The sequence below is a fragment of the Diplotaxodon limnothrissa genome, linkage group LG22 (assembly GCF_057381915.1).
Source record: "Diplotaxodon limnothrissa isolate DT_005_m linkage group LG22, D_limnothrissa_male_GT1.1, whole genome shotgun sequence".
In the NCBI taxonomy this organism is placed as follows: domain Eukaryota; kingdom Metazoa; phylum Chordata; class Actinopteri; order Cichliformes; family Cichlidae; genus Diplotaxodon; species Diplotaxodon limnothrissa.
Window position 1 is genome coordinate 1,162,803 of NC_140616.1, and position 26,533 is coordinate 1,189,335.

Consider the following 26,533-nt stretch of genomic DNA (forward strand, 5'->3'; position numbering starts at 1 on the left):
TTGGCTCCTTTCGATGTGGAGCAGCAGCTCAACTCTGAGCCCATCCTGCCCCAACAACAACCAGTACAGGGGACTTACCCTGTAATTTTTGTAGCATGTACTTTCCATGTAAAAGTGGAGCCAATGCTGAAATGCATAAAATGTGCAATTTTACTCATGGCCAGCAGAGGGCGGCTTCTGACTGCAAGTCTGATTGTATAGTATGTATTTATCAGATCAATTGATGGACTATGCATCTCTTTTAAATCTTGGGAATTAGACAAATTATCCACTCTAATGGACTGTTTTAAGGGATGACAAATAATTTTCTGCAGCTGAACCCAGACAAGACTGAGTGCTTAATTCTTGCTCCAGAGAGTATCAAGCCCCAAATTAGTCAACATTTGGGTCTTTTGTCATCCTCGATAAAAGCCACTGCTCAGAATCTTGAGATGAGATCTCTGTCTTTTGATGCTCACATTAAATCTGTGACCTGCTTCGCTTTTTTCATCTAAGAAATATTGCCAAACTCAGGACTATTGTCTTCTGTGGGAATAAAGGAAAATATATCATTGCTAAACATGGCTTCCATCATGAGCATTTTATTAAAACCTCTATTACAAGTGTGGCTGTAGCGATTTGATATACACATTGGAATTTGTGCCTATAAAAGAGTTGATGCTCAGTCAATTTAAGGTCGTAAGCTTCATCTAGCGTGATGGTCCCGACGATACATGGTGTAAGTGACTTTGAGTAATAGAAAGTTAATGCATACACGCTTACAAATACAAATATTATAAAAGATAGTCCAGAAATGGAGTTTTGCCCTATGCATTTGTGCCTGCCTAGCAACCAGTGATGGAAGAGGAGTTAAGAAAATTGTAAGTCAACAGGAAACATCTGGAAGGCGAGAAGGTTGAAACAGACTGCCATATATGGTAAAATGTTTCGATAAAGGGGAACTTTCTTAAGATGGCGCTGGAGTGACGGCAGCCTTTCCAAGTAGCTCTGCAACACCGCACCTTTTTCTTAACTTTAACTTTTTTAGACTAGGCTTTTCAAACTTTATTTCACCTTCCTCTACTTATACCTCTTAGATATAGCGATATAAGATGGATAATGCACTTTTAAAACTTCTGGAACCAGCTCCTTCATCTATTCGAGAGCGGAGCTGCTGGCACTAAGAACAAAGGGACAGACCGGCATGCGACACAACATCCCGGCCGAGCTAAAGAGGAGCTACAGAGGCTGCAAAGCTGGAGCGAGGAGAGCGGATCACCGGAGGCGATTCAAACCATCAATCCCGACAGTGATCATGGGCAACGTGAACTCGTTACAGAATAAGATTGATGAACTGTGCGCTCTGAACAAACACAGACTATACCGTGAGTGCAGCTTGTTTATCTTCACGGAGACGTGGCTAACCGAGCTAACGCCGCAGGCTAACGTAGACCTATGCGGTTTCACACCCGTGAGAGCCGATAGGGACACGCAGGCCAGCGGAAAAAGCAGAGGTGGGGGACTCATTGTCTACGTTAACAACAGATACTGTAACCCTGGACACGTCTCCGTTAAAGTTTCGGTATGCCGTCCGGACCTGGAGCTGCTAGCTGTTAGCTTGAGGCCATATTATCTACCTCAGGAGTTCAGTCATGTGATCTGTGTGTGTGTTTACATCCCTCCGAGGGCCGACGCAACAGCTGCCTGTTTGAAAATACACACATTCACAGCAAGACTTCAGACACAAAACCCCGAGGCTTTCATTATTATATCTGGAGACTTTAACCATGCCACACTGGACTCTACTCTGGCTGCTTTTCACCAGTTTGTGAATTGTCCCACAAGGAGCAACAGGACAATTGACCTACTGTATGCTAATGTGAGAGATGCATACAGAGCCACCCCCGTCCCCCCACTAGGGAAGTCAGACCACAACCTGGTTTACCTACAGCCACAATACACACCCCTCGTCCAAAGGCAGCCTGTCACAACGCGCTCCATCCGGAGATGGACCCCAGAAAAGGAGGATGCTCTGAGAGACTGCTATGACACCACAGACTGGGATGTGCTCCTGAGCCCACATGGTGAGGACATAGAGGGGGCGACACACTGTCTTACAGACTACCTCAACTTTTGTGTGGACACAGTCGCCCCTGCTAAGACGGTACGGTGTTATCCTAATAACAAACCGTGGGTAACACAGGAAGTCAAAGCTGTCCTCAACATGAAGAAGAAGGCTTTCAGGAGCAAAGTGAAGGAGGAGATGAAAGCAGCACCGTGGGAGGTGAAACGCTGCCTGAGGGAAGCAAAGGACACCTACAGGAGGAAGGTGGAGCAGAAGTTGGAGAGGAACAATATGAGGGAGGTCTGGAATGGTGTGAAAACCATCACAGGCCACAACACCAAGAAAAGCACAGTGGGGGGGACTGTGGAGAAGGCAAACGAACTCAACAACTTCTTCAACAGGTTTGACCAGCCCACAACCCCCCCACCCTCACCCTCACCTTCACTACAGAGTCCTCTCCCCACTCTCCTGCCTCCCTCGCTTCCCCCCCTTCCTGACACCATGACACCCCCCTCCTCCAATCCCTCTCTCAGCAGCAAGACATCCCCCCCCCCTCCTCCCAAACATCTCCCAGTGTCACAGTGGATCAGGTCAGGAGACAACTGAGGAAGCTTCGCCCCAGAAAGGCAGCAGGCCCAGACAAGGTGTGTCCTAGGATGCTTAAGGCGTGTGCTGCTGAACTTGGGGAGCCGCTACAATGAGTCTTCAACCTCAGTCTGGGACTGGGGAGAGTGCCCGCCCTATGGAAGACATCCTGCATCGTCCCGGTCCCCAAAAGGAACCGGCCCAATGAGCTGAATGACTTCCGACCGGTGGCACTGACGTCACATCTTATGAAGACTCTAGAGCGGCTCTTCCTCAACCTCCTCCGACCACAGGTACAACATGCCCAGGACCCACTACAGTTTGCATACAAGGCGGGTGTCGGAGTGGAGGATGCCATCCTGTACCTCCTACACAGAGCCCACTCACACCTGGATGGGGGAAAAGGCACGGTCAGGATCCTGTTTCTTGACTTTTCCAGTGCCTTTAATACCATCCGGCCCTGTATGCTTCAAGAAAAACTGAACAGGATGGAGGTGGACCCCTGCCTGGTGGCTTGGATCTCCGACTACCTCACCGACAGACCACAGTACGTCAGGCTGAAGGACATCACGTCTGACACTGTGGTCAGCAGCACAGGAGCACCACAGGGAACTGTGCTGTCCCCTCTTCTCTTCACCCTGTACACCTCTGACTTCTGCTACAACTCTGAATTATGCCATATTCAGAAGTTTGCAGATGACACGGCCATCATGGGGTGTATCTGGGATGATCAGGAAGAGGAGTACAGAAGTCTGGTGAGGAACTTTGTCACATGGAGTCACACAAACCACCTGCAACTCAACACCTCAAAGACTAAGGAACTGGTTGTGGACTTCGGGAGGTCCAGAGAAGGTCCACTGCCGGTTCAGATAGAGGGGGAGGAGGTGGAGGTGGTCAACAAGTACAAGTACCTCGGGCTGTGGGTGGACAATAAACTGGACTCATGCAACACAGAGCACCTGTATAAAAAAGCCCAAAGCCGACTGTACTTCCTCAGGAGGCTGAGGTCTTTTAACATCTGCAGGAAGCTCCTGAGGATGTTTTACCAGTCGGTGGTTGCTGGAGTACTTTTCTATGCTGTGGTGTGCTGGGGGAGCAGCACAGCAAAGAGGGACTCATGCAGGCTGGAGAAACTGATCAGGAAGGCTGGCTCTGTGGTCGGCATGAAGCTGGACACTCTGGTGACAGTGGCAGAGAAAAGGACATTAAAGAAACTGATGGACATTATGAACAATGCCAGGCATCCTCTGCACACGGCCATTAACAACCAGAAGAGTCTGTTCAGTGACAGGTTGCTTCTCCCCAAGACAAGAACTAACAGACTTAAAAACTCCTTTGTCCCACACGCCATCAGACTGTTTAACTCCTCTCTGGAGGGGAGAGGGAGGGGAAACAGGAGGACAAAGGAGGGGGGAACAACTAAGCTGTAGTGCCTCTTCACCTCACCGTACAATACCTTGTGCAATACTTTTGTAAATAGTCAACAGTGCAATAGACTCAATACTTGAAATGTGCAATTCACTTGTATTTTTATTTTTTTATTCCTATTTATTCTATTTATCCCCTTCGTATATTTTATTTATATTTGTCTCTGTATTTATATATGTGTGTGTATGTGTGTGTGTGTGTATATATATATATAATATTCTGTAACTGTAACTTCTGTCGGTGCTGTGCTTTTTGGAAACCGAATTTCCCAGAGGAACCCACCCGAGGGATTAATAAAGTTTTATCTTATCTTATCTTGTTTAACTGTTTTTAGCTTTTCAGTTGATCATTTACTGTAACTGATGCATATCATACTCTGTGCTGACGCATGAAGGGGTTGAACCCTGACATATTAAAACCATTTTGAATTGAGCTTTTGGGCAGGGATCTATGCTGATTGTGTTACAGTATACATGTCCCCACACGTGTGTTCAATAAAATCATCGTTTTTATTGAACTGAACTCTTCTGGGCCAGTGTTGGTTTGTTCTTATACTCAATATTTGGAAATCGGGACACTCCAAAGCTGAACTGGATATGCTTGTCCATGCCTTCATCTCCTCCCGGTTAGACTATTGTAATGCACTCTTTTCCTGTCTGTCTAAGGCAGGGGTGGGCAATCTCAGTCCACGAGGGCCGGTGTCCCTGCAGGTTTTAGATCTCACCTTGGGTCAACACACCTGAATCACATGATTAGTTCGTTACCAGGCCTCTGGAGAACTTCAGGACATGTTGAGGAGCTAATTTAGCCATTTAAATCAGCTGTGTTGGTTCGAGGACACATCTAAAACCTGCAGGGACACCGGCCCTCGTGGACTGAGATTGCCCACCCCTGGTCTAAGGCTTCCATAAATCACCTCAAATGCTGCAGCAAGGCTTTTTACCCACACAAATAAATTTCTCTCATTTCACTCCCATGTTAAAATCCCTGCACTGGCTTCGAGTCCTCACTTTTACATTTATGTCTTAACAAGGTGAGGCCCCGACCTATATCACCGAGCTTCTCCAACCCTAGATCCACTGATAGTGGTCTCCTGACTATTCCATGACCCGTCTGAAAACAAAGGGGGATCGCACTTTTCAAACCCTAGGTCCAATACTGTGGAACAGTTTACCTCCCCTGCTACGCACCATTGACTCGGTGACTTCTTTTAAAAAACAGCTTGTTTGTGTATATGGGGGTGGGAATGCAAGTTTGTGTCCGCGTGCACCTGTTCATCTGTGTCTATATGTCAGCTTGGGTCTTAGACTCCACCTCTCTGGGAACATCTCAGGCTCTCCGAGGTACGGAGGCCTATCTCCCCTCACCACACTCCCTGCTGGTGGCCGATGCCCTCAGACGTTGGTGTGTTGGCGGTTGTTGGTGTCTGGGGCTGGGCGCTCAAGTATGTACTGACTCACTCCTGGTGGCCGATTGGCGGGGCCTGGCACCTGTGGCCTGGCTGGGCCCCTTCCAGGGGGTGGGGTGCCCTCAGGCCCAGAGGCCTCCTTGGGTCCTCGTATTCTGGAGCCTATGGATGTCTGAAGCCTGTATCTCCTCCATACCTGCTTCATGCCCTGGGGTGGGGGACGGGGCTATGGCTCCCCACACTCTCTAGCAGATCATTACATGGAGAAACCTTCTGAATACAAGCGTGCTGATCCACACAGGTGTGAACACAGGTGTACATACAGGTGTACACACGGGTGTTCATCGACGCAAACTACACCTTTCTTGGCTGCTACCTCAAAGCAAATTGTGCGCTGTCGATCTTGTGTGCTGCACAATAACATGTAATATTTAGTATCTACTGTTATCTACTGCTAGCTAGTTTATTGTGATGGTGCTGTTTTTTTATTATGTTGCTCTTTTTTGTTTGTTTTCTCTTCTGTTTTTTTTTCTCCACACAGGTGACCCAGGCGTTTTGTTTGTTGTTCTTTTTTTCTTCCCCCCTTTCTCACCGTCTCTTCTCCCCTCTGGTTTCAGCTTTTATGCTCCTTATATCTGGAACAAACTCCCAGAAAGCCTCAGATCAGCTGAAACACTCAGTTTATTTAGATCCAGGTTGAAGACTCACCTGTTCTCAGCTGCATTTGAATAAAGCACCAAATCCACACTTTTAAGCTTAAATTTCAAAACTTACATTTAACTACTGATTTTATCTATTGTTATGATTTTATCTGTTTTGATTTTATATACTGTTTTGTAGGGATGGGTACCGGTGTCCAGTGCCATGATGGCACCGGTTCTGACATAAACGGTAGTAACCAGACCGAAAAGCAGCGCACATTTGTGCTTTATTTCGGCGCTTTTTTTTTCCTGAGCTGTGATACACTTCTAGCCAATCATTTTACGTTTCCGAGGATAGTAGGCGGGGCCAGGTACGTACGTTCTGTTAGAGCAGAGCTACAGATTAAAAATGTCCAAGGCGAAGCGGTCAAAAGTCTGGCTGTACTTCACAGCAAAATATGCAAACTCAGCAGCAACAAGTGCTTTAAGCTGATACTGTGATACTGTCAAAGGAGGCAACACCAAGAATCCGATGAAACACCTGGCGACGCATAGCGTTTTTTTTAAAAGCCCAGAAATGCGCCGTATTTGATAGCTTGCTGCGAGACCTCACACCGTGCACGTCGGGTGGGTTGCCAGTTATCGGACCCGGAGCAACATCCCCCAAAAACCTGAAGAGGAGAGTCCTGGCCCCTAGCCCTGCCAGTGTAGCAGAAATGATGAGGATGATGATGCAGCAGCAGCCGTTCTTCTCTGCGTGAGTAGCTTAATGTTGTTCGTGTGTAATTTACGCTGAGTAGGCTAACCACGTTATTACATTAATGCATGTAAGGTGAACTAGCAAACATCATCATAGCTACATGTGGCTGTCTTCTTGTTTGATGGCAGATGCTCCCTTCACCCTGGACAAAAAGGCTAAAATGACCAAAGAAAAAGTGGAAAACAGTTAAACGTGAGAGGTTTTTGGACAAAGTTTGTGTTTTTTCCATTGATTAAGCACTGCTTCCAGCCAAGAGTGATACCATATATGCCCCATAGCTGCAGAAAAGGCTAACATTGTTATCTTTTTACAAAAAAAACCAGCTGAACATGAGAGGTTTTTGGACAAAGTTTGTGTTCTCCATTCTTTAAGCACCGGTTCGAGCACCGTTTAAGCACCGGCACCGTTTCAAAAGTACCGATTTGGCACCGGTATCGGATAAAACCTAAACGATACCCATCCCTACTGTTTTGTTTGTTTGTTAATTAGTTTGTTTGTTTGCTTGTTTTAATCAATTTTAAATCCTGCTTTTTATTTGTTTTTGTTTCTAATGTCTCTGTAAAGCACTTTGAATCACCTTGTTGTTGAATTGTGCTATACAAATAAACTTGCCTTGCCTAAAAAGTGCTATATAAATAAATTTACTACTTACTTTTTACTGGCACGATATTTTTAATTTATTACAGCACAAGTGTGTAAGTGTATTTTAGTCAGGTCTCACCTGTCTCTGATAACTGATGAATGACTTCCTGCATTAAGTGTTGCAATAACCTAGAAGAAAATAAAATCAAATAAGAAGCAAACTCCCAACTCTCAAGAACACTTTTAAAAGTGACTCATTCACCGGTGTTTCTAAATTATGAAGAAGGTGTCCTTTGGCATCATTGTGTAAGCACTCCAGGTTCAGACAATAATGAGATGGGTGTCTCACTCTGAAAACATCATGTATGCTTGTAAAAGACCCCACTGTTTCACACTAAAAAGCAGTGAGTAAGCATATTCCTCTTCCAGCAGTTTTCCAGCCTGTCTCTCATGCTCACTCACACGGTCATTTTCCCTCTCTCGGTCATCAGAGCGCAGAAGAAACAAGCCACCACTCCTGGGCTCTGGGTTGAATGTAATGCTGGCATTGTGAGATTCTGCTCCTACACTGATAGTGCAGTATCACTCTGACTTGTAGTGCAGGTAGATTGCACCATTTCTACTGGATTCAAATCAAATCCATGAAAGAAAAGTGCTGAAAATGTAAAAGTTTTCAGCCTTTTTTTCTTTGCCAAGAGTCAGAAACTGCTGCTTTTCAAAGTTACCTAAATTGGTGAAAATTTCTTCAATTTCATTAAATGAAGCAGTAAGATTTAGAATGTGTATAAAAGAAAAGACAAAAAAAAAAGAAAAAAAAAGAAACCATTGTTGTTTTGATGTTGACACTGACTGCCCAGCAAGCACCACCAACCTGTAAATGTTGATTCTTGGTCTAAATATTATCAGCCAGTTGTGAGCTTTATTTAGTCCAAAACTAATCACGGAATATTTGTTTAGTCTGTCAGATTTTATTGTCCCAAAATGGTCATTTTATTGGGCCACATAGAGTCCTAACGTAGCCATGAAGATACAATCACATCCAGCACAAGAATAAACGTAGTCACACAGAGAAAATGTAGAAGCTCAAGTTAGAAAGAAAAAAAAGGCCAGAAATATGTATGCGTATAACAGCCTATTGACTGTCAAATCTCAAGTGATGACTGTTTCAGGAGGACAATAGGAGAGAGATGCAGGTAAATAAAAGGTTAGTGCACACACCTTAAACCATGACGATAACTACCATTACTCCACCTGCACATATTTGTCCTCAGGTTCATGTTGGCTGATTATAAAAAGAGGAGATGAAGTCAGAGAACATCACTTTCTTTCACTACAGTGGATGACTTACAAGCAAAGAAATACTATGTAAGTAACCCTAATATTAAATATATATCTGAGATCTACATGTGACTTTTAAGTTGAATTGGTATATGTATTTCTGGATATGATCTTTTGGCAACAAATTTAGCAATTTAGGCAGCAATTTAAATTTGTACATATATTTCTAAATGTTTTAATTGTTCTATTTCTGCTTGTCAAAAATGAAAAATGTTTAGAAATCATTAGTAACAATCTTGAATCATTTTTTATGAAAAAAGTGGATAAACAACTGAGAATAATGAAAATCATATTCATTTATAAAGAGGAATATATTACATATGGGACGAAGTGTGTCAAAGAACATATGAATGAACTTTTGACTTGTACATTTATTTACAATCAGTTACATTAAAATGATCATTTTTGTTAATTTATTTTCTAAATTTTATTTGAAACTCAACCTTAACCACCACCTTATTGAGAAAAGTGAAATGATTGCAGAGCAATACCAATTAAGTAAACTAAAAAACTGCAAGAGAAGCATATTAACAAAATGGTAGTACCAAAGATATTTATGATTAAAACTAGTAAAATAAAACTTACAATACAATTAATATTGAAGTAGGGACCAGGAATGACCACAGTAGAATATCAAAGTTGTTAATATATGTACTTTTAAAAAAGATGTATTTCCATTGTGAAACTCAAACCTCATAATAATTTAACAGTAAGTTAATAAATCTTTATTAACACAAACGTGGAGAAATTCTGCATTTAATCTTTTCTATAGCTGATAATAACCATGATGAACAAACTTTTCAGAGATCAGTGAAGAGAAAAATGGCCATGATTCCAAATATGTATCTAATCTTCTTTCTCTTTGTTGGTAAGTAAAACCTTTACATTTCAAAGAGTTTGACATTGTCAACAATTGTGTGTGGCAAAAATATGAAACTGACACAAAAATTCCTTACAGCCTGCTGCAACGCGCAGACAACAACCACAGCTGCTCCTACAACAACCACAGCTGCACCAACAACAACCACAACGACCACAACTGCTGCGCCAACAACCACAACTACAGCCCCAACAACAACCACAACAACCGCCCCAACAACAACAACTACAGCTGCCCCAACAACAACCACAACAGCTGCCCCAACAACAACAATTACTGCTGCCCCAACAACAACAACTGCTGCCCTAACAACAACTGCTACAGCTGCCCAAACAACAACCACAACAATCGCCCCAACAACAACTACAGCTGCCCCAACAACAACCACAACTGCTGCCCCAACAACAACAACTGCAGCTGCCCCAACAACAACCACAACAGCCGACCCAACAACAACAACTACAGCTGCCCCAACAACAACCACAACTGCTACAACTGCCCCAACAACAACAACAACTACAGCTGCTGCCCCAACAACAACAACTGCAGCTGCCCCAACAACAACCACAACAGCCGACCCAACAACAACGACTACAGCCGCCCCAACAACAACCACAACAGCCGACCCAACAACAACAACTACAGCTGCCCCAACAACAACCACAACTGCTACAACTGCCCCAACAACAACAACAACTACAGCTGCCCCAACAACGACTACAGCTGCCCCAACAACAACCACAACTGCTGCCCCAACAACAACAACTACATCTGCCCCAACAACAACCACAACAGCCGCCCCAACAACAACAACTACTTCTGCCCCAACAACCACAACTACCGCCCCAACAACAACAACTACAGCTGCCCCAACAACAACCACAACTGCTACAGCTGCCCCAACAACAACAACAACTACAGCTGCCCCAACAACGACTACAGCTGCCCCAACAACAACCACAACAGCCGACCCAACAACAACAACTACAGCTGCCCCAACAACAACCACAACTGCTACAACTGCCCCAACAACAACAACAACCACAACTGCTGCCCCAACAACAACTGCAGCTGCCCCAACAACAACCACAACAGCCGACCCAACAACAACGACTACAGCCGCCCCAACAACAACCACAACAGCCGACCCAACAACAACAACTACAGCTGCCCCAACAACCACAACTACCGCCCCAACAACAACAACTACAGCTGCCCCAACAACAACCACAACTGCTACAACTGCCCCAACAACAACAACAACTACAGCTGCTGCCCCAACAACAACAACTGCAGCTGCCCCAACAACAACCACAACAGCCGACCCAACAACAACAACTACAGCTGCCCCAACAACAACCACAACTGCTACAACTGCCCCAACAACAACAACAACCACAACTACCGCCCCAACAACAACAACTACAGCTGCCCCAACAACAACCACAACTGCTACAGCTGCCCCAACAACAACAACAACTACAGCTGCCCCAACAACAACTACAGCTGCCCCAACAACAACCACAACAGCTGCCCCAACAACAACAATTACTGCTGCCCCAACAACAACAACTGCTGCCCTAACAACAACTGCTACAGCTGCCCAAACAACAACCACAACAATCGCCCCAACAACAACCACAACTGCTGCCCCAACAACAACCACAACTGCTGCCCCAACAACAACAACTGCAGCTGCCCCAACAACAACCACAACAGCCGACCCAACAACAACAACTACAGCTGCCCCAACAACAACCACAACTGCTACAACTGCCCCAACAACAACAACAACTACAGCTGCTGCCCCAACAACAACAACTGCAGCTGCCCCAACAACAACCACAACAGCCGACCCAACAACAACAACTACAGCTGCCCCAACAACAACCACAACTGCTACAACTGCCCCAACAACTGCTACAGCTGCCCCAACAACAACAACAACTACAGCTGCCCCAACAACGACTACAGCTGCCCCAACAACAACCACAACTGCCGCCCCACCAACAACGACTACAGCTGCCCCAACAACAACCACAACAGCCGACCCAACAACAACAACTACAGCTGCCCCAACAACAACCACAACTGCTACAACTGCCCCAACAACAACAACAACCACAACTGCTGCCCCAACAACAACAACTGCAGCTGCCCCAACAACAACCACAACAGCCGACCCAACAACAACGACTACAGCCGCCCCAACAACAACCACAACAGCCGACCCAACAACAACAACTACAGCTGCCCCAACAACCACAACTACCGCCCCAACAACAACAACTACAGCTGCCCCAACAACAACCACAACTGCTACAGCTGCCCCAACAACAACTACAGCTGCCCCAACAACGACTACAGCTGCCCCAACAACAACCACAACAACCGCCCCAACAACAACAACTACAGTTGCCCCAACAACAACCACAACAGCTGCCCCAACAACAACAATTACTGCTGCCCCAACAACAACAACTGCTGCCCTAACAACAACCACAACTGCTACAACTGCCCCAACAACAACAACAACTACAGCTGCTGCCCCAACAACAACAACTGCAGCTGCCCCAACAACAACCACAACAGCCGAACCAACAACAACAACTACAGCTGCCCCAACAACAACCACAACTGCTACAACTGCCCCAACAACAACAACAACCACAACTACCGCCCTAACAACAACAACTACAGCTGCCCCAACAACAACCACAACTGCTACAGCTGCCCCAACAACAACAACAACTACAGCTGCCCCAACAACGACTACAGCTGCCCCAACAACAACCACAACTGCCGCCCCACCAACAACGACTACAGCTGCCCCAACAACAACCACAACAGCCGACCCAACAACAACAACTACAGCTGCCCCAACAACAACCACAACTGCTACAACTGCCCCAACAACTGCTACAGCTGCCCCAACAACAACAACAACAACAACTACAGCTGCCCCAACAACAACCACAACTGCTACAACTGCCCCAACAACTGCTACAGCTGCCCCAACAACAACAACGACTACAGCTGCCCCAACAACAACCACAACTGCTGCCCCAACAACAACAACTGCAGCTGCCCCAACAACAACCACAACAGCCGACCCAACAACAACAACTACAGCTGCCCCAACAACAACCACAACTGCTACAACTGCCCCAACAACAACAACAACTACAGCTGCTGCCCCAACAACAACAACTGCAGCTGCCCCAACAACAACCACAACAGCCGACCCAACAACAACAACTACAGCTGCCCCAACAACAACCACAACTGCTACAACTGCCCCAACAACAACCACAACAGCCGCCCCAACAACAACAACTACAGCTGCCCCAACAACAACCACAACAGCTGCCCCAACAACAACAATTACTGCTGCCCCAACAACAACAACTGCTGCCCTAACAACAACTGCTACAGCTGCCCAAACAACAACCACAACAATCGCCCCAACAACAACTACAGCTGCCCCAACAACAACCACAACTGCTGCCCCAACAACAACAACTGCAGCTGCCCCAACAACAACCACAACAGCCGACCCAACAACAACAACTACAGCTGCCCCAACAACAACCACAACTGCTACAACTGCCCCAACAACAACAACAACCACAACTACCGCCCCAACAACAACAACTACAGCTGCCCCAACAACAACCACAACTGCTACAGCTGCCCCAACAACAACAACAACTACAGCTGCCCCAACAACAACTACAGCTGCCCCAACAACAACCACAACAGCTGCCCCAACAACAACAATTACTGCTTCCCCAACAACAACAACTGCTGCCCTAACAACAACTGCTACAGCTGCCCAAACAACAACCACAACAATCGCCCCAACAACAACCACAACTGCTGCCCCAACAACAACCACAACTGCTGCCCCAACAACAACAACTGCAGCTGCCCCAACAACAACCACAACAGCCGACCCAACAACAACAACTACAGCTGCCCCAACAACAACCACAACTGCTACAACTGCCCCAACAACAACAACAACTACAGCTGCTGCCCCAACAACAACAACTGCAGCTGCCCCAACAACAACCACAACAGCCGACCCAACAACAACAACTACAGCTGCCCCAACAACAACCACAACTGCTACAACTGCCCCAACAACTGCTACAGCTGCCCCAACAACAACAACAACTACAGCTGCCCCAACAACGACTACAGCTGCCCCAACAACAACCACAACTGCCGCCCCACCAACAACGACTACAGCTGCCCCAACAACAACCACAACAGCCGACCCAACAACAACAACTACAGCTGCCCCAACAACAACCACAACTGCTACAACTGCCCCAACAACAACAACAACCACAACTGCTGCCCCAACAACAACAACTGCAGCTGCCCCAACAACAACCACAACAGCCGACCCAACAACAACGACTACAGCCGCCCCAACAACAACCACAACAGCCGACCCAACAACAACAACTACAGCTGCCCCAACAACCACAACTACCGCCCCAACAACAACAACTACAGCTGCCCCAACAACAACCACAACTGCTACAGCTGCCCCAACAACAACTACAGTTGCCCCAACAACAACCACAACAGCTGCCCCAACAACAACAATTACTGCTGCCCCAACAACAACAACTGCTGCCCTAACAACAACCACAACTGCTACAACTGCCCCAACAACAACAACAACTACAGCTGCTGCCCCAACAACAACAACTGCAGCTGCCCCAACAACAACCACAACAGCCGAACCAACAACAACAACTACAGCTGCCCCAACAACAACCACAACTGCTACAACTGCCCCAACAACAACAACAACCACAACTACCGCCCTAACAACAACAACTACAGCTGCCCCAACAACAACCACAACTGCTACAGCTGCCCCAACAACAACAACAACTACAGCTGCCCCAACAACGACTACAGCTGCCCCAACAACAACCACAACTGCCGCCCCACCAACAACGACTACAGCTGCCCCAACAACTACCACAACAGCCGACCCAACAACAACAACTACAGCTGCCCCAACAACAACCACAACTGCTACAACTGCCCCAACAACAACAACAACCACAACTGCTGCCCCAACAACAACAACTGCAGCTGCCCCAACAACAACCACAACAGCCGACCCAACAACAACGACTACAGCCGCCCCAACAACAACCACAACAACCGCCCCAACAACAACAACTACAGCTGCCCCAACAACAACCACAACAGCTGCCCCAACAACAACAATTACTGCTGCCCCAACAACAACAACTGCTGCCCTAACAACAACTGCTACAGCTGCCCAAACAACAACCACAACAATCGCCCCAACAACAACTACAGCTGCCCCAACAACAACCACAACTGCTGCCCCAACAACAACAACTGCAGCTGCCCCAACAACAACCACAACAGCCGACCCAACAACAACAACTACAGCTGCCCCAACAACAACCACAACTGCTACAACTGCCCCAACAACAACAACAACTACAGCTGCTGCCCCAACAACAACAACTGCAGCTGCCCCAACAACAACCACAACAGCCGACCCAACAACAACAACTACAGCTGCCCCAACAACAACCACAACTGCTACAGCTGCCCAAACAACAACCACAACAATCGCCCCAACAACAACTACAGCTGCCCCAACAACAACCACAACTGCTGCCCCAACAACAACAACTGCAGCTGCCCCAACAACAACCACAACAGCCGACCCAACAACAACAACTACAGCTGCCCCAACAACAACCACAACTGCTACAACTGCCCCAACAACAACAACAACTACAGCTGCTGCCCCAACAACAACAACTGCAGCTGCCCCAACAACAACCACAACAGCCGACCCAACAACAACAACTACAGCTGCCCCAACAACAACCACAACTGCTACAACTGCCCCAACAACAACAACAACCACAACTACCGCCCCAACAACAACAACTACAGCTGCCCCAACAACAACCACAACTGCTACAGCTGCCCCAACAACAACAACAACTACAGCTGCCCCAACAACAACTACAGCTGCCCCAACAACAACCACAACAGCTGCCCCAACAACAACAATTACTGCTGCCCCAACAACAACAACTGCTGCCCTAACAACAACTGCTACAGCTGCCCAAACAACAACCACAACAATCGCCCCAACAACAACCACAACTGCTGCCCCAACAACAACCACAACTGCTGCCCCAACAACAACAACTGCAGCTGCCCCAACAACAACCACAACAGCCGACCCAACAACAACAACTACAGCTGCCCCAACAACAACCACAACTGCTACAACTGCCCCAACAACAACAACAACTACAGCTGCTGCCCCAACAACAACAACTGCAGCTGCCCCAACAACAACCACAACAGCCGACCCAACAACAACAACTACAGCTGCCCCAACAACAACCACAACTGCTACAACTGCCCCAACAACTGCTACAGCTGCCCCAACAACAACAACAACTACAGCTGCCCCAACAACGACTACAGCTGCCCCAACAACAACCACAACTGCCGCCCCACCAACAACGACTACAGCTGCCCCAACAACAACCACAACAGCCGACCCAACAACAACAACTACAGCTGCCCCAACAACAACCACAACTGCTACAACTGCCCCAACAACAACAACAACCACAACTGCTGCCCCAACAACAACAACTGCAGCTGCCCCAACAACAACCACAACAGCCGACCCAACAACAACGACTACAGCCGCCCCAACAACAACCACAACAGCCGACCCAACAACAACAACTACAGCTGCCCCAACAACCACAACTACCGCCCCAACAACAACAACTACAGCTGCCCCAACAACAACCACAACTGCTACAGCTGCCCCAACAACAACTACAGCTGCCCCAACAACGACTACAGCTGCCCCAACAACAACCACAACAACCGCCCCAACAACAACAACTACAGTTGCCCCAACAACAACCACAACAGCTGCCCCAACAACAACAATTACTGCTGCCCCAACAACAACAACTGCTGCCCTAACAACAACCACAACTGCTACAACTGCCCCAACAACAACAACAACTACAGCTGCTGCCCCAACAACAACAACTGCAGCTGCCCCAACAACAACCACAACAGCCGAACCAACAACAACAACTACAGCTGCCCCAACAACAACCACAACTGCTACAACTGCCCCAACAACAACAACAACCACAACTACCGCCCTAACAACAACAACTACAGCTGCCCCAACAACAACCACAACTGCTACAACTGCCCCAACAACAACAACAACCACAACTACCGCCCTAACAACAACAACTACAGCTGCCCCAACAACAACCACAACTGCTACAGCTGCCCCAACAACAACAACAACTACAGCTGCCCCAACAACGACTACAGCTGCCCCAACAACAACCACAACTGCCGCCCCACCAACAACGACTACAGCTGCCCCAACAACAACCACAACAGCCGACCCAACAACAACAACTACAGCTGCCCCAACAACAACCACAACTGCTACAACTGCCCCAACAACTGCTACAGCTGCCCCAACAACAACAACAACAACAACTACAGCTGCCCCAACAACAACCACAACTGCTACAACTGCCCCAACAACTGCTACAGCTGCCCCAACAACAACAACGACTACAGCTGCCCCAACAACAACCACAACTGCTGCCCCAACAACAACAACTGCAGCTGCCCCAACAACAACCACAACAGCCGACCCAACAACAACAACTACAGCTGCCCCAACAACAACCACAACTGCTACAACTGCCCCAACAACAACAACAACCACAACTACCGCCCTAACAACAACAACTACAGCTGCCCCAACAACAACCACAACTGCTACAGCTGCCCCAACAACAACAACAACTACAGCTGCCCCAACAACGACTACAGCTGCCCCAACAACAACCACAACTGCCGCCCCACCAACAACGACTACAGCTGCCCCAACAACTACCACAACAGCCGACCCAACAACAACAACTACAGCTGCCCCAACAACAACCACAACTGCTACAACTGCCCCAACAACAACAACAACCACAACTGCTGCCCCAACAACAACAACTGCAGCTGCCCCAACAACAACCACAACAGCCGACCCAACAACAACGACTACAGCCGCCCCAACAACAACCACAACAGCCGACCCAACAACAACAACTACAGCTGCCCCAACAACAACAACTACAGCTGCCCCAACAACCACAACTACCGCCCCAACAACAACAACTACAGCTGCCCCAACAACAACCACAACTGCTACAGCTGCCCCAACAACAACAACAACTACAGCTGCCCCAACAACGACTACAGCTGCCCCAACAACGACTACAGCTGCCCCAACAACAACCACAACAACCGCCCCAACCACAACAACCGCCCCAACAACAACAACTACAGTTGCCCCAACAACAACCACAACAGCTGCCCCAACAACAACAATTACTGCTGCCCCAACAACAACAACTGCTGCCCTAACAACAACCACAACTGCTACAACTGCCCCAACAACAACAACAACTACAGCTGCTGCCCCAACAACAACAACTGCAGCTGCCCCAACAACAACAACTACAGCTGCCCCAACAACAACCACAACTGCTACAACTGCCCCAACAACAACAACAACCACAACTACCGCCCTAACAACAACAACTACAGCTGCCCCAACAACAACCACAACTGCTACAGCTGCCCCAACAACAACAACAACTACAGCTGCCCCAACAACGACTACAGCTGCCCCAACAACAACCACAACTGCCGCCCCACCAACAACGACTACAGCTGCCCCAACAACAACCACAACAGCCGACCCAACAACAACAACTACAGCTGCCCCAACAACAACCACAACTGCTACAACTGCCCCAACAACTGCTACAGCTGCCCCAACAACAACAACAACTACAGCTGCCCCAACAACAACCACAACTGCTACAACTGCCCCAACAACTGCTACAGCTGCCCCAACAACAACAACAACTACAGCTGCCCCAACAACGACTACAGCTGCCCCAACAACAACCACAACTGCCGCCCCACCAACAACGACTACAGCTGCCCCAACAACAACCACAACAGCCGACCCAACAACAACAACTACAGCTGCCCCAACAACAACCACAACTGCTACAATTGCCCCAACAACAACAACAACCACAACTGCTGCCCCAACAACAACAACTGCAGCTGCCCCAACAACAACAACAACTACAGCTGCTGCCCCAACAACAACCACAACTGCTACAACTGCCCCAACAACAACCACAACTGCTACAACTGCCCCAACAACTGCTACAGCTGCCCCAACAACAACAACAACTACAGCTGCCCCAACAACAACCACAACTGCTACAGCTGCCCCAACAACAACAACAACTACAGCTGCCCCAACAACAACCACAACAGCTGCCCCAACAACAACAATTACTGCTGCCCCAACAACAACAACTGCTGCCCTAACAACAACTGCTACAGCTGCCCAAACAACAACCACAACAATCGCCCCAACAACAACTACAGCTGCCCCAACAACAACCACAACTGCTGCCCCAACAACAACAACTGCAGCTGCCCCAACAACAACCACAACAGCCGACCCAACAACAACAACTACAGCTGCCCCAACAACAACCACAACTGCTACAACTTCCCCAACAACAACAACAACTACAGCTGCTGCCCCAACAACAACAACTGCAGCTGCCCCAACAACAACCACAACAGCTGCCCCAACAACAACAATTACTGCTGCCCCAACAACAACAACTGCTGCCCTAACAACAACCACAACTGCTACAACTGCCCCAACAACAACAACAACCACAACTACCGCCCCAACAACAACAACTACAGCTGCCCCAACAACAACCACAACTGCTACAGCTGCCCCAACAACAACAACAACTACAGCTGCCCCAACAACGACTACAGCTGCCCCAACAACAACCACAACTGCCGCCCCACCAACAACGACTACAGCTGCCCCAACAACAACCACAACTGTTGCTCCAACAACTACAACGACAGGCCCAACAACAACCACAACTGCTGCCCCAACAACAACCACAACTGTTGCTCCAACAACTACAACGACAGGCCCAACAACAACAACTACACCCGCCCCAACAACAACCACAACTACCGCCCCAACAGCAACCACCACAGCCGCCCCAACAACAACCACAACAGCCGCCCCAACAACCACAACAACTGCAGTCGCAACAACAACGACTACAGCCGCCCCAACAACAACCACCACAGCCGCCCCAACAACAACAACTGCTGCCCCAACAACAACTACAGCTGCACCGACAACAACCACAACAGCCGCCCCAACAACAACAACTACAGCTGCACCGACAACAACCACAACAGCCGCCCCAACAACAACAACTACAGCTGCCCCAACAACAACCACAACAGCCATCCCAACAACAACCACAACTGCTGCCCCAACAACAAGCACAACAACTACATTCACAACAACAACTACTACAGGTGCACCAACAACAACAACTACAGCTGCCCCAACAACAACCACAACAGCCGCCCCAACAACAACCACCACAGCCGCCCCAACAACAACAGCTACTGCTGCCCCAACAACAACGACTACAGCTGCCCCAACAACAACCACAACTGCTGCTCCAACAACAACAACTACAGCTATCCCAACAACAACAACTGCAGCCCCAACAACAACCACAACAGCCATCCCAACAACAACCACAACAGCCGCCCCAACAACAACCACAACAGCCGCCCCAACAACAACCACAACAGCCGCCCCAACAACAACCACAACTGCTGCTCCAACAACAACTACAGCTGCCCCAACAACAACGACTACAGCTGCCCCAACAACAACCACAACAGCCGCCCCAACAACAACCACAACAGCCGCCCCAACAACAACCACAACTGCTGCTCCAACAACAACTGCAGCCCCAACAACAACCACAACAGCCGCCCCAACAACAACAACTACAGCCGCCGCAACAACAACAACTGCAGTCCCAACAACAACTACTACAGCTGCACCGACAACAACCACAACAGCCGCCCCAACAACAACAACTACAGCTGCCCCAACAACAACCACAACAGCCGCCCCAACAACAACCACTACAGCCGCCCCAACAACAACCACAACAGCCGCCCCAACAACCACAACAACTGCAGCTCCAACAACAACAACTACAGCTGCCCCAACAACAACCACAACAGCCGCCCCAACAACAACAACTACTGCTGCCCCAACAACAACTACAGCTGCACCGACAACAACCACAACAGCCGCCCCAACAACAACAACTACTGCTGCCCCAACAACAACTACAGCTGCACCGACAACAACCACAACAGCCGCCCCAACAACAACAACTACAGCTGCCCCAACAACAACCACAACAGCCGCCCCAACAACAACCACAACAGCCGCCCCAACAACAATCACAACAGCCGCCCCAACAACCACAACAACTGCAGTCGCAACAACAACAACTACAGCTGCACCGACAACAACCACAACAGCCGCCCCAACAACAACAACTACAGCTGCCCCAACAACAACCACAACAGCCGCCCCAACAACAACCACAACAGCCGCCCCAACAACAACCACAACAGCCGCCCCAACAACCACAACAACTGCAGTCGCAACAACAACGACTACAGCCGCCCCAACAACAACCACAACAGCCACCCCAACAACAACTACAGCTGCCCCAACCACAACAGCTGCCCCAACAACTGCTGCTACAGTAGCCCAAACAACAACCATAACTGCTGTGCCAACAACTACAACTGCTGCCCCAACAACAAGCACAACAACTACATTCACAACAACAACTACTACAGGTGCACCAACAACAACAACTACAGCTACCCCAACAACAACCACAACAGCCGCCCCAACAACAACCACCACAGCCGCCCCAACAACAACAGCTACTGCTGCCCCAACAACAACGACTACAGCTGCCCCAACAACAACCACAACTGCTGCTCCAACAACAACAACTACAGCTATCCCAACAACCACAACAACTGCAGTCGCAACAACAACGACTACAGCCGCCCCAACAACAATCACAACAGCCGCCCCAACAACCACAACAACTGCAGTCGCAACAACAACAACTACAGCTGCACCGACAACAACCACAACAGCCGCCCCAACAACAACAACTACAGCTGCCCCAACAACAACCACAACAGCCGCCCCAACAACAACCACAACAGCCGCCCCAACAACAACCACAACAGCCGCCCCAACAACCACAACAACTGCAGTCGCAACAACAACGACTACAGCCGCCCCAACAACAACCACAACAGCCGCCCCAACAACCACAACAACAGCCGCCCCAACAACCACAACAACTGCAGTCGCAACAACAACGACTACAGCCGCCCCAACAACAACCACAACAGCCGCCCCAACAACCACAACAACTGCAGTCGCAACAACAACGACTACAGCCGCCCCAACAACCACAACAACTGCAGTCGCAACAACAACGACTACAGCCGCCCCAACAACAACCACAACAGCCGCCCCAACAACCACAACAACTGCAGTCGCAACAACAACGACAACAGCCGCCCCAACAACAACCACAACAGCCGCCCCAACAACAACAACCACAACTGCTGCTCCAACAACCACAACTGCAGCTCCAACAAAAACCACAACAAGCGCCCACACAACAACAATTACAGCTGCACCGACAACAACCACAACTGCAGCGCCAACAACAACAACTACAGCTGCACCAACAACAACCACAACTGCTGCTCCAACAACCACAACTGCTGCTCCAACAACCACAACTGCAGCTCCAACAACAACAACTACAGCTGCCCCAACAACAACGACTACAGCTGCGCCAACAACTACAACGCCAGGCCCAACAACAACCACAACAGCCACCCCAACAACAACTACAGCTGCCCCAACCACAACAGCTGCCCCAACAACTGCTGCTACAGTAGCCCAAACAACAACCATAACTGCTGTGCCAACAACTACAACTGCTGCCCCAACAACAAGCACAACAACTACATTCACAACAACAACTACTACAGGTGCACCAACAACAACCACAACAGCCGCCCCAACAACAACCACAACAGCCGCCCCAACAACAACCACAACTGCTGCTCCAACAACCACAACTGCAGCTCCAACAACAACAACTACAGCTGCCCCAACAACAACGACTACAGCTGCGCCAACAACTACAACGCCAGGCCCAACAACAACCACAACAGCCACCCCAACAACAACTACAGCTGCCCCAACCACAACAGCTGCCCCAACAACTGCTGCTACAGTAGCCCAAACAACAACCATAACTGCTGTGCCAACAACTACAACTGCTGCCCCAACAACAAGCACAACAACTACATTCACAACAACAACTACTACAGGTGCACCAACAACAACAACTACAGCTGCCCCAACAACAACCACAACAGCCGCCCCAACAACAACCACCACAGCCGCCCCAACAACAACAGCTACTGCTGCCCCAACAACAACGACTACAGCTGCCCCAACAACAACCACAACTGCTGCTCCAACAACAACAACTACAGCTATCCCAACAACAACAACTGCAGCCCCAACAACAACCACAACAGCCGCCCCAACAACAACCACAACTGCAGCTCCAACAACAACAACTACAGCTGCCCCAACAACAACCACAACTGCTGCGCCAACAACTACAACGCCAGGCCCAACAACAACCACAACAGCCACCCCAACAACAACTACAGCTGCCCCAACCACAACAGCTGCCCCAACAACTGCTGCTACAGTAGCCCAAACAACAACCATAACTGCTGTGCCAACAACTACAACTGCTGCCCCAACAACAAGCACAACAACTACATTCACAACAACAACTACTACAGGTGCACCAACAACAACAACTACAGCTGCCCCAACAACAACAACTACAGCTGCGCCACCAACCACAACAACAACAACTACAGCTGCCCCATCAACAACCACAACAACTGCAGTCCCAACAACAACTACTACAGCTGCACCAACAACAACCTCAACAACCACAACTGCTGCGCCAACAACAAATGCAGCCCCAACAACCACCACAACAACTGTAATCCCAACAACAGCTTCTACTGCTTCACCAACAACAACCACAACAGCTGCCCCAAAAACTACAGGTGCCCAAACAACAACCACAACAGCTGCCCCAACAACAACAACTACTGCTGCCCCAACAACAACCACAACAACTGCTGTACCAACAACAACTAGTACAGCTTCACCAACAACAACCACAACAACCACAACTGTTTCACCAACAACAATTACAACTACAGTGACAACCACAGCTTCTCAAACAACCACAACCACAACAGCGAGCCCAACAACAACAACTACACCTGCTCCAACAACAACCATATCTGCAGCACCAACAACAACCACAACAACCACCCCCACATCAACAACTACAGGTGCCCAAACAACAACCACAACAACTTCAGTCCCAAAAACAACTACTACAGCTACACCAACAACAACCACGACAACTTTCCAAACTACAACCACCACAGCTGTGCCAACAACTACAACTGCAGCCCCAACAACAACCACAACAACTGCCCCAACAACGACAACTACAGCATCCCCATTAACAACCACAACTGCAGCCACGAGCACAGCTGCTTTAACAAGCACAACAGCCGCACCAACTACAACCACAGCAGGTGCCCCAACAACAACCACAACAGCAGCCCCAACAACCACGACTGCTGCCCCTACAAGGACCACAACAGCTGCCCCAACAACATCTACAACTGCAGCCCCAACTACAACAACTACAGCTGTGGTGACAACAACCTCAACCACAACTACAACAGCTGCCCCAACAACAACCGCAGCTGCTCCAACAGCAACCTCAACTACCCCAACAACAACCACAGCCAGTACAACAACATCTATAACTACCCCTACAACAACCTCAAGTATCCCAACAACAAGTACAACCACTACAAAAACCTCAGCAACTACCCCAACAACAAGCACAACTACCCCAACAACTACAACCACTACAACGACATCAGCAACGACCCCAACAACAACCTCAACTACCCCAACAACAAGTACAACCACTACAAAAACATCAGCAACTACCCAAAGAACAAGCACAACTACCCCAACAACTACAACCACTACAACGACATCAGCAACTACCCCAACAACAACCACAACAACCACAGCAACTACAACAACATCAACAACTACCCCTACAACAACCTCAAGTATCCCAACCACAAGTACAACCACTACAAAAACCTCAGCAACTACCCCAACAACAAGCACAACTACCCCAACAACTACAACCACTACAACGACATCAGCAACGACCCCAACAACAACCTCAACTACCCCAACAACAAGTACAACCACTACAAAAACATCAGCAACTACCCAAAGAACAAGCACAACTACCCCAACAACTACAACCACTACAACGACATCAGCAACTACCCCAACAACAACCACAACCACAGCAACTACAACAACATCAACAACTACCCCTACAACAACCTCAAGTATCCCAACCACAAGTACAACCACTACAAAAACCTCAGCAACTACCCCAACAACAAGCACAACTACCCCAACAACTACAACCACTACAACGACATCAGCAACGACCCCAACAACAACCTCAACTGCCCCAACAACAAGTACAACCACTACAACAACCTCAGCAACCACCCCAACAACAACCTCAACTACCCCAACAACAAGTACAACCACCAGAACAACCTCAGCAACCACCCCAACAACAACCCCAACAACAACCAGAACTACTGCAAGAACCACTTCCTCTGCCATGGTGAACAACATCAGTTTCCTTACATTAGTTCTGGTTCTGATGTCACATGTACTCAGCTCATATTTGTAACATTTTTAAGTTCACATCCTGAAAATGAAGTAATAAACCAAAGTACATGTGAAGTTTTGAAATTATTAAGTAACCAGGTTGTAAAGCATATTTGAATTCTTATTTATTGTAGTTTTAGGGGGGGGTTCAGATCAGACATGTTTGATGTTTTCCTCCCTGAGATGTTGTTTGTATGTGTATCATCCAAGCGTGTGATCAGGGGACTAATATTAACAATATTGTGATGTCTACAATCTCAACACCGATCTTATCATTGCACTTTTCAAAACTATCATAAATAAAGTCTCTTTGGATTGATTAATGAGTGTCCCCTGACTGTTTTATGATGAGAATGGTTTCTCTTAATAATACTTTTTCTACAAACCTGTTCACAGTCACAGCGTAAAATGTAGCAGCAGAAAAATGTCACAGAGCATGTGTGAAACAGCACTGCAACAGTCAGTGTTGTTGGCTGTTTCAGGAGGACAAAAGCAGAGAGACACTTGCATTCAAGCTGTGTCTGCACACACCTTTAACCAGGACAATATCTACCATTACTTCACCTGCACATATTTATATGAATGCTGATGTTATCTCATGTCGCTGGCTTATAAAACATCACACTTGCTTTCACTGTGATGGACAGCTTACAAGTAACAAGTTCTATTAAATTATGATGTAACTTCATATGTCTAAGACTTTAGACTGCAGTGTATATGTGGTACCAAAAGCTCAGTTGATCAAACAGTTTCTCTTCACTACAGCTTCATGCAGCTCTCAGACACAACTGCTCCAACCGCAGCTGCTCCAACTACAGCTACTGTAACTACAACCACCTCTGCTGCAAAATGAGCTTCATCTCAGTAGCTGTGTCGCCAATGTCACATGTACCTCATTAA

At 48.1% G+C, this 26,533-nt stretch overlaps 1 protein-coding gene across 1 annotated transcript; it reads left to right on the forward strand.

The window, feature by feature from the left end:
• Positions 1-1,183: 1,183 nt before the first annotated feature.
• LOC146609078 (uncharacterized) lies at positions 1,184-26,533 on the forward strand. Its single transcript, XM_085346922.1, has 8 exons — positions 1,184-1,335; positions 12,985-13,992; positions 14,176-14,658; positions 18,340-18,942; positions 19,207-19,773; positions 22,336-22,606; positions 25,568-25,684; positions 26,399-26,533. The coding sequence occupies exons 1-8, from the start codon at positions 1,184-1,186 to the stop codon at positions 26,531-26,533; spliced, it is 3,336 nt and encodes a 1,111-aa protein (XP_085203048.1).

Excerpts from the sequence above, each read along its gene's own strand:
- LOC146609078 (XM_085346922.1), top strand. The coding sequence starts at position 1,184 with ATGCGACACAACATCCCGGCCGAGCTAAAGAGGAGCTACAGAGGCTGC. Across the intron at positions 19,774-22,335 it reads CCCAACAACAACCACAACTG|CAACAACAACAACCACAACT; the intron begins TTGCTCCAACAA and ends CAACAGCCGCCC. Across the intron at positions 25,685-26,398 it reads GTTCACATCCTGAAAATGAA|CTTCATGCAGCTCTCAGACA; the intron begins GTAATAAACCAA and ends TCTTCACTACAG.